The 10,894-nt window shown below is 36.0% G+C and overlaps 1 protein-coding gene across 1 annotated transcript; it reads right to left on the reverse strand.

Moving 5' to 3' along the window:
• Positions 1-323: 323 nt before the first annotated feature.
• Positions 324-1,409, reverse strand: LOC105231338 (uncharacterized). Its single transcript, XM_011212592.3, has 3 exons — positions 935-1,409; positions 685-825; positions 324-613 (listed from the first exon to the last, which is right to left on the reverse strand). Exons 1-3 carry the CDS (start codon positions 1,036-1,038, stop codon positions 424-426), a joined length of 435 nt encoding a protein of 144 aa, XP_011210894.2. The 5' UTR covers positions 1,039-1,409; the 3' UTR covers positions 324-423.
• Positions 1,410-10,894: the final 9,485 nt, after the last annotated feature.

Genomic DNA, 10,894 nt, shown 5'->3' on the forward strand with positions numbered 1-10,894 from the left:
TGTTTATTCTGATTTTCCAGGTGCTCGCCTTCTACCGAATCCAGTCGGGGCGCTCGCGCTCTGAAGTACAGTCCTGGCGAAAGAAAGTCAGTTCCATTACTTTCCGGACAAACCCTGCATAATAGTCAGAATTAATCTGTTTTGAATGTTCATAACTTATCTCTACAAAGGTCTATGGTTTTCTGAAATAGGGTCGAATAAGGTGATAAGATGATTGGAGGGCTTGGACCTGTCGATTTTCCACCCAACAACTCGATTACAGGAACTCAATGTTAAATCAACATTGAATATGAGCATTCGGTTCAAATGGAAACTGGCACAAATCTTTTGTTGTACATTTTGATTTTATTAGACAGCTTGATATATGAATAGTTTTACCGAAAATCATCAGCACAAAAGGAGTGTAATCTCAAAAGTTCTATTCTATGTGCCCACACCTTCGCGAGTAGAAAATCGTCCATATATCGCACCACTCCTCGTGCGACGAAGCACATAAGGCTTCAATTGGGTCTTGTCCTCCGTGTGACCAATATATTGTCTAACGGTGCGCATAACATTTCGAAAGATCTCATGATCCCTGTAAATAGCGCCCGGCCGCCTCCTCTGTGGTACTCTAAATTAGCAAGCGATAATAGGTTTATAACTTTCGTAACTCCTGCTATAGTATATTGTACTGTAATTCACCTTTCATTAGCCCGTTGAACCTCTTGACGTCTGCGTCGCAACTCTAAGCGACGCTTGCAATCATACACGTAATAGTAAATACAACAACTGATGAGGAAGGCGGCAACAGCATAAACAAACCAACTGCAGCTGTTCAGGAAGCTTTAGGTAATAAATAGAAACATTTAATTCTTCACATTCTTCATATCAAACAAATAATTGCAAACTAAAATATATTGGCTTAATATACATAATATAACAACAAACTTACATTTTAAAAGTTTCATTGACGTCGAGTAGGAATTTTGAAACTTTATCCGATTTTCGACTTACGCCATCTTCCGGGGTTTTCCATAACGTAAAAAACCGTGACATACTAAACTATTCTGATGTGTATGTATGTATGTATAGCTCCTCGTGACTTTCTCCGTTTTTTTCACTGTATTTGCTCCTTTGCCCAATATATTAGTAAATATTATGTTCCGTATGTAAATTCCTGGTGGACTGATTGTAGATTAAAGAATGACTAGGATATATTCCGTAAATAATTTTCGTTCGGGACCAAGTCCTGAATTTATTATGTATGTTTGTTTAAATATCCAGAAGAGTCCAAAATAAAATTTTAACAAAATATGGTAAAGAGGAATGGATGCACAAAAAAGAGGAGAGGAAACGAAAATTTAAATTTAAAAATGTTTTTGAAATAATTTGAGTGAATTTTTAAGATTTCTAAAGTGACGGGATTCGCTGAGCAGTCGGGAATGAAAAACAATTCGGAACGCCAAGCAGATACGGATATTTGAGAAAGTTACTTTAAAAAGGCATGCGGCAATTTTACATGAAAAGAGGAATACGTGTACTAATGAATAGTAGATTAAAGATTCTAGTCTTAGTCCGGAGTATATGTATTTTTATACTTGTGCAACATGTTGCTACAAAATATAATAGTTTTGTTCACCTTAGGTATCAACCAAAGCTAATCGAGATAAATATATAATTATGTATATATAAATGATCAGGATGACGAGACGAGTTGAAATCGGGTGACAGTCTGTCTGTCCATCTGTGCTAGCTGTAACGTGAGAAAAAATTGAGAAATCTTGATTGAATTGGTGTTCGCGTTCCTTGGCAAAAAAATTACGGGTTCCTAGTCACGCCCACAAATCGCCATTAGCTGAAAAGGTATAAAGTACCCTAACTAATCACTAATTTGTCACAGGGGGTCGCAGTAGCAAGGGACATCTGCGGGAAAATAATATGCTTGTAAGACCTCCTACCGACAGTGTAAAAATGGATGAAATCGGATCAAAAGCCTTTACACTCCCCATATAACGGTACTGTTAAAATTTTCTAAAAGCGAGATAAATCAATGACTAAAAACGCCAGATACATTACATTTTACTCCCGAGATAGTCTGGCAGGGCTTTAATGGACTCGGGGTCAAAATCGGATGACGGGCGTGGCGCCGCCACTTTTAGGTAAAAATCATACCTCGAGACCCGATTTAAATCGAATTTGGTATGTAACATTCCTCTGAAATTGTTATATTACTGTGTGAAAATGGGCGAAATCAGACTGCAGCCAAAAAATATATGTATATAAAACACATACATACGTATGAGTAAGGGATTTCATAAGTACTCGTATTGTAAATGTTTTCAGCTACAATATATATGTGTTAGTTTGTATATACAACTCTATTTTAACATGTACAAGTATTTAACAGTCGTGAATATTAAAAATGGCGTCACCTCTTTTTATTCACCTTGCCACTATTAAAGGGTGATTTGTTAAGAGCTTGATAACTTTTAAAAAAAAAAAGACGCATAAAATTTGCAAAATCTCATCGGTTCTTTATTTGAAACGTTAGATTGGTTCATGACATTTACTTTTTGAAAATAATTTCATTTAAATGTTGACCGCGGCTGCGTCTTAGGTGGTCCATTCGGAAAGTCCAGGTAGGTAGGTAGGTAGGAGTGCAGCCCTATCGGGCTCAATTAGCACTGATGTGCCATTTTGATACACTGTTCGTAGAAACCTCCTGTATCTGCTGTTACGTTCCACCTTCTCTCTCAAACCATTTTGAGGTTTCGATGAAACTACTTATGTCCGATATGCTTTTGGTGGAAATCCATTCAAGGTTTGGTGCTTGGTGGATTCCGAGTGTTTTGTGTCGGATCTGTGCCAGAGCTGGGCATTCGCAGAGAAAGTGGAAGATTGTTTCCTTGTTCCCTGCTACTCCGCAGCCACGGCAGATGTCGTTGTAGGGCATACCCATTTTGGACGCATGTTCCCCAAATGGCCAGTGCCCTGTTGTGGTAGCGTGTTGTGTTGCGGAAAGTCCAATTTTGGGCAACTTTTTCGAGCATTTCGGCCGGAATAGCCCGAATTTCTTCGGAAATGTTGTCTTCCAAAGCTGGAATAGTTGCTGGCTTATTTCTGTAGACTTTAGACTTGACGTAGCCCCACAAAAAATAGTCTAAAGGCGTTAAATCGCATGATCTTGGTGGCCAACTTACGGGTCCATTTCTTGAGATGAATTGTTGTCCGAAGTTTTCCCTCAAAATGGCCATAGAATCGCGAGCTGTGTGGCATGTAGCGCCATCTTGTTGAAACCACATGTCAACCAAGTTCAGTTCTTCCATTTTTGGCAACAAAAAGTTTGTTAGCATCGAACGATAGCGATCGCCATTCACCGTAACGTTGCGTCCAACAGCATCTTTGAAAAAATACGGTCCAATGATTCCACCAGCGTACAAACCACACCAAACAGTGCATTTTTCGGGATGCATGGGCAGTTCTTGAACGGCTTCTGGTTGCTCTTCCCCCCAAATGCGGCAATTTTGCTTATTTACGTAGCCATTCAACCAGAAATGAGCCTCATCGCTGAACAAAACACGCGCGCGAAACACATTTCGAACCGAACACTGATTTTGGTAATAAAATTCAATGATTTGCAAGCGTTGCTCGTTAGTAAGTCTATTCATGATGAAATGTCAAAGCATACTGAGCATCTTTCTCTTTGACACCATGTCTGAAATCCCACGTGATCTGTCAAATACTAATGCATGAAAATCCTAACCTCAAAAAAATCACCCGTTATATAAATTCCACATTAAATGAGTACCCTTATTATATAGACAAATATGTAAGTTTAATGTAATATATCTAGATATATGTATGTTAACGTCTCTTCTTAGTGGTTGTAGCTTAATTTTATTCGCCAGATGGCAGATCCTACAAGTTTTAAGTCGCCATCACATGGCTGATAGATATTATGAATTGCATAAAAGCACAGCAAAATTCATATTTAAATTGTATGTATGGTATATAACTTATTATATTCGGAAATACATATGATGTCCTTTTCTTTTCATGTGGTGCTTCTCTATTTCTCTCTCTCGTGTAAACAAATTTAACGTACTTGTACATGCCTCCACATATTTTGATTCAAATAACAAAACATCTAATGAATAATGCGAATAATTAAAAAAGGCTTCCGAAGTTTATACATGCTATGTATATTATTTTAACATATGAAGTATAAATTGAAAAATTTCACTTTATTGCATTCTTTAAAAATATTGAGGATCACAATTGTCCCAATTATAGATGGCTTTGTTCATGTCTTTCTTGAATGTATGTATATTTTGATGCACCTTGCACACCTGAAAAGGAATCAGTCAGAGAATGGAAAATTGTTGACTACATAAAGTCGTATATATATAACTTTATATATACGTAGATGCCTTACATAACAATCAGAATGCTTAATTATTTTATAACAATTCTTTTGTCAGTATGTCACCTCTGGCTCCTCTGGTTTATTCTGGCTGAACATGCATAAATTTATCATCGTTTCAACCCGTGACAGCTGACTAATGCATCGATTTGATAATGCATTAACTAATACAAACTATATATGTGAATGTACATATATTTGTTTATACGATTAAATACTTCCGGTGTAACGCCAATATCATCACGTTGAAAAAGGAAGTTGACTTTTCTATACTTAAAAAACTTTACTTATGCTCTGTAAATGCATATATGTATGTACATTCATGCATATTCGTGTCTATACTTATTTATGTGAGTTTTTATACTAAGTTTCTCGTATATAATATAATAATTTTCCAAATAGCAAATGTAATATTCAAAACTTTTATAATTTGCGAAAGTATCGAATAATCAATTCCACCCGAACTTTGATTCACCTTGATTTCCGCACAACAAAACGTGACTAAACACAATTAATTTATTTCACTAGAAACTAAATTTATTAAAATGGCGGTTTTTCACCAGTAAAAAATAATAATGAAAGTTATAATGAAAAGTTTTGAATAATTTGGGCGGCGCTTCTTTGAATTATTTATTAAAATTTTTCACGCGCAGCAATCTACAGTTAAAGTCCTCTATTTTTAACAAATCTCGTTAAACTTGAACAAAAGTTGAATTTTTCATACATACATACATACATATGTATGTACATATGTTCTTGTATTCTATTCTATTCTATTCTATTCGTTTGTGATTGGTTGCACGAGGAGGGAGCTGTTATCACTGTTTGAACACTATAATCGTGATATACATCTATACTAAAATTACATATAGTATGTATGTGCTTTAGGAGGTGCTTTAATGATTAAACACTAGAAAATGAGTTTGAAAATATTATACGACTTCTTCTAACCAGTTGTCCGTCCGTCCGTCTGTCTCTCTGTCAATCTTTGCAACCAATAACTAGAGTAAAAATTAACATATCTTGATGAAACTTGGTACAAGTGTTTCTTGACAAAAAAGTGAGGACGTTTCGTAGATGAGCCTATTCGGACCACTGCCACGCTCACAAAACGCCTAAAACTTTGCCTTTGAAGTATGTCACCTTATGGTCAAAAATTGTATTAATCGAATCAAAACCCTTCAAACCCCTAGGTGCCAAATATATGGACTCCAGTGCTTATAGTCTACTTTGTACCGAAAATATTGGTACAAGTGTGAGATATATAACTGAAATATGGAGAGAATCATTTTCTTATAGTAGTGTATAGTCTGACTGTTACAAACGGGTTGAGTCGGGTCAATACTATCCCTTATATAGCCCCCATATAAAGATTTTCGAACTTCGAACTTTATACCGCATATATCACTCAATATGTGAGTTACCTTAATAAAATTAAGAGAACGTGTATTTCTTATAGCGATGCATATTTCGCCCTGGACCCGATAAAGCTAACAAGCCTTATGTACTTGAAGGTATTAACCCTGCTTTAATTCTTCCAAGTTGCATGATTCGGTTACATCCGAACATAGCCCTTCTTACTGGTTTTATAATCAATTTAAAATAAATTCCAAGACGCTCTACACGCTCGATGTTTTGCTCCTAGGATTGAATCGAAGCGGGATTGTCCGCATAGATTTTAGACTTTACACATCTCCACAGTAAAATGTCTAACGGGGTGATATCACACGATCGCGATGGTCAATCGACCGGCCCGAAATGGGAAATTATCTACTCACCAAAGTGTTCTCTTGTTTCAAATGCGTCAATTTTGCTTGTTTACATAGCCATTGAGCCAGAAATGGGCCTCATCGCTGAATAAAGTTTGGCCCCCAAAAAGCGGGTCTTATTGGAACTTTTCAAGAGCCCATAAAGCGAAGGGATGTCGCTTGTGAAGGTCTTCAATTTGCACAAGCCGTATTTTGTACCCTTTCAATTCAAGATCTCTATACCAATCAAACTGGTTTGTGAATTTCTTTAAAATGTTACGAACTTTTTAGCTTTACTGAAGTAGTTCCATATCTACTTAATAATTAAAAAGTCGACATATTGAAATATGTACATTTATTACAACTATCTGCTAAATTGTGACATGTGCATGCCTAAGTGTGTACACATTCGTGGCTGCAAACACACCCATATGTCTGGTGCGGACACCAGTCCCACAACAAAAGCACACACATACATATATTCATGTGTTACAAAAAATATAGTATTTCTGAGTCGTTGTTTTCGGGTCACTCCGTCTTCTACCTTAGCGCTCGTATTCATATGGCCTACAAATGGGAACACAAATAAAAGGATCCGGCTATTAGCAGACATTTGATATTGTCGCCAAGCCCAAGCCCTTTGTTCTGAGACAGCAGCAATTGCAGCTGCTGGGTGTTACCGTATGGATTTGAGTTTGATCCGCCATGCTTTAAGTTTGGCACGGTTCTTCAATGCTAAGTGTTTTGGCGGTTTGAGTAAGCTCATTTACTTTTCATTGGACTTTGAGCATTTCATTTTCGTTTTGGTATACTTATGTATGCCCCTCTGGCTTGATAATATTACAGTTTTCTGGTTTCGATGAATTGCTTGATACTAAAGGTTCGACAGCAACCTTTTATACACTTTATTACTTTTTTTTATAAAATGGTTTTAATTTTTGTTTGCATATTTATCCATACGCATGTAATCCACTTAAAGTGAAAGTATGTGTGAAGCAAATACATCTGTTTAGCATACCTACATATGTATGTATGTATAGTGACAAAAAGCATCAGATTTTTTGTATTTTTTAAACAAAAAGTCAATTGCTCACCAAGTGAGTTTCTTGATCTATAAATTGAACTAAACAGTTATATAGAACCTTTAGAACTGGTTTGTTCCTGACTAAATTCTAACAATTCACGTCTAGTAAGATATCCACATGGAAAAATGTCACTTGTATTGAAGGAAGTAACAGTTCGCAAGCTTTTTGGACCAGCGATCTATACTCGAGTTCAATGAAATTTATTGACTGTATTAATTTTTTTTAATTCAGTAGGTTTTAAAGTATTAATTTTTCATTATGTGCCCTTGCCAGTGTCTTCCAACTACCGTTCAGTTGACTTTTATCAGTGTTTTTATTACCTCCATCATATTAAGTGGCAAAGATGCAGCTTATTGTGTCAATAAAAATCATTTATAAACCAATTACAGTGTGTCAGTTTCCTTTTTAAGCGAGTATTTTATATTACAACAAAATTTTGTGTAATGTAAAGTATATATGTTAATATGTTCAATCTGGAAAAATAATAATCTAAATATTTATAAGTGCTAATATTTCATTATTGAATATGACCCTCATTTACCTGGCTTAAAATATCCGCTCGTGCTCGTAGTCACTGTGCGGCAGAGTTGTCTGCTATAACACTTATAGCACGAATATGCAAATGCATATGTATGTAGGTGTCGATGTTGACCACTGATTTGTAAACATGTACGAGTATAAGAGTACGCGCAAGCATCTTGCAGCCAAGTCAACTAATAATACACTACTTACCAACTGCTTTGAACCACATACCCAACTAGTCAGCCGATCGTCGTATTCCATATCAACAACTGGTATTTTTCAGTGTTCCTAAAAATTTGTAAGTCTGATTCGACTTAAATTAAAAACTACTAGTTGTGACTGGTGTCTGGCTAGTATCATTTCTCTGGATACATATGTATGTATGTATGTATACATATGGGTCATCGGACCAATCGCCGTGGCAATGTTTACATCAGCCACTTCAGCAGCAATTTCAGCATCTACATACGTACATTTGTTTTGTATTGCGTCTACCATTTTAATTAATTGCCTTAAACACCTTTGAATGCAATGTTGAATGGAAGAAATGCGTTAGTAGGTTATTGATATCAGCGTCTCTCAGCGGGTCAACTGCAGATCGACTATTTCTTTTTAAGTTCAATTTTCCTATGTGGGCGTGCTTCATTAGGAAGATTCAGTGTATTATGTAGAAGTACAACAACACAGTAATAGTTTTAAGTTTCATCGGCTCAATCAGAAGCTCGTTAATATTAATCTTTGTTAAAACCAGCGACAAGCAGCTAACTACGGTAATACGAGTATTATAAGAGGGAAAACAATATCACAATGCAAGAGCGAAATTCGATTCATCATTCGATGCACGCTTGTGAACATACATACATATGTATGTACATACAATGCATGTACATATACATATATATCAGCTGCTTAAGAGTTCACGAGCACCAACCAAATTTGTAACACTCCAAATGAATAAAAGCACTAAATAAATGGACAAAGGCGCTGCTTATGAAAGAGCATATACGGTGAACTTTAAATAGAATAACGGCACATGTGGGCATACAAAATGGTAGTCTTAGGTAGCACGCCGAAAAAATTGAGAAAGACCAAGTTCCGACGAGTTAGGTAAAGTGCAGTTTGAAATGTAATTTTGTACTTACATATGTATGTACGTATGTATGAGGTATGTTCAACAGGTAATGTAAGCTTTGATTTTACTTATTCGTAGTATTAACGTCTCCGTAAAAGTTGTTTCAAACCCTGAATGTTAAGTTGATACGTACATAGGTATTTCATTCTTTGTAGGTTAAGTGCTTTGGCAAAAAATTAAAGAGGGTAATGGCTGGCTGGGGCTCTACTCCAACATGAGAATTTCTTGGTATTGGTTGATTGAGTCCATTTATTCACGAAAAATCAATGCAGTATGCAAAAACCAAGAGTTACGAATAGCTTCGAGTAAACGTTCATAACACTTAAATAGTACTCCTTCTTGACAGTTTAGCCAGTCGAAATATATTCGGAGTGTACCACACCTCGATAAACGAAGAAAACGACAGTTAAACATAACCTTGATTTTTAACCTCCTTTAATGTGGTTTTTCGGCTTCGGCTCACCATTGCCACGATATTCGGCCGATTCATCGTCTTTTTCGGGGCCGTAAGCATTGATCCAAGACTCGTCGCCAGTAATAATACGTTTCATGGCATACTGGTAGTCGGAACGCATTGCTTCACACACATTAACGAGACGCTATTTCTCGAAAATTGAATGTTTTTGGCATCAATCGTGCTTTTATTTTTCAAGGCCCAAATAATCTTTCAAAATGGTTTCACTGACCATTTTGAACGACTCCAGTAAGATATCTGCATGTTAATCGCCGATTTTTAAACACCATTTCCTTTATTTCATTGACGTGTTGATTGTCAGTTTATGTTGATGAACGTCCTGGACGCGGTTCATTGTCCATGCGTTCTCGACCCTCTTTAAATGATTTCTACCAGTCAAAAACATTTGCGATGGGCTTTTCTAACATTCTGAACGTTTCGGCTAAAGAAATTTGATTTCGCACTCAAACTTTAATGAAACTCACTGACAGTCATACCAACCCAGAAAAAAATATATTTCGAGGAATGGGTTTTCGCGTGAAATTTCAATTATGAAGTCTTACTATTTTTTGTCCACAGTACTGTGTTCGACCCAGAGCCCAGTGACCTTTTACTTAAGTTTAACTGTTTCCTGTTTTATAATGAAAATTCCTTCTTCTAGTCGTTCTCGTACAGCAGTTTTATTTGTCCTTGTTTGTAGCACGACAACATTGCTAACAGTAGCCTCTGTAATTGATTCCAGTTTTGTTGTTTAACTATTGCATAGAAGTCAACTTGTTACCTCATTTGGTCAAAAACGTGTTCGACGTAAAAAGAAAGGAAGCATTTCATCTAAATGCATCACCTTGCGGTAACACTGTGTTGATACATCTTTTATGTACATATGTACACATGCATATGTTATTATATGTGTGATTAATTTAGCGTGTGGAAAAATATATAGTCAATTTAACTGCCGTCGTTTAATTTAGGTATGCCAGTAAGTCTCAAAGTGCAATTAATGCAAAAAAGTTGTACAAAAGCAACGATCCATAGAAGTTCAAATAAACGAAGGACCCCACCGCATCAATACTATACACCCATTGAGAAGCTCTCGTAGCTTTATTATATATTTTAATGAATCAATCATGTATCAATAATGCTCTACTAGTCTAATCTACCTATTATAATTTAGCAACTCATGTAATCACTGCCTTAGATTAAGATATCAGCCAGGGCCAGAGCTTGAGCACATGAAAATTGATTGTTTGCTAGCACCTTGTGTGTTGATTGCTTCAAGCCACTCTTACTTTGTGGCAGCCACGAGCCACCGTGGAAAAATTTAGATAACTCGTTGATGACATGCTACGAACAGTGAATCAAAAAAGTTTAGGCACACCGTAAACTTAAATGTTTATTTAAAGATTAAAGGCTGCTCTTTGAATATACGAAAGTAATAATAATCAAATGTTTCAATTTTAACATTTATATTTTATGTATGTATATTTAACTAAAAGATATTTCATATTTTACATATTTTTAAAGATAATGAAATTATAATAAAAATAT

The sequence above is a fragment of the Bactrocera dorsalis genome, chromosome 5, assembly GCF_023373825.1.
Source record: "Bactrocera dorsalis isolate Fly_Bdor chromosome 5, ASM2337382v1, whole genome shotgun sequence".
NCBI classification, from domain to species: domain Eukaryota; kingdom Metazoa; phylum Arthropoda; class Insecta; order Diptera; family Tephritidae; genus Bactrocera; species Bactrocera dorsalis.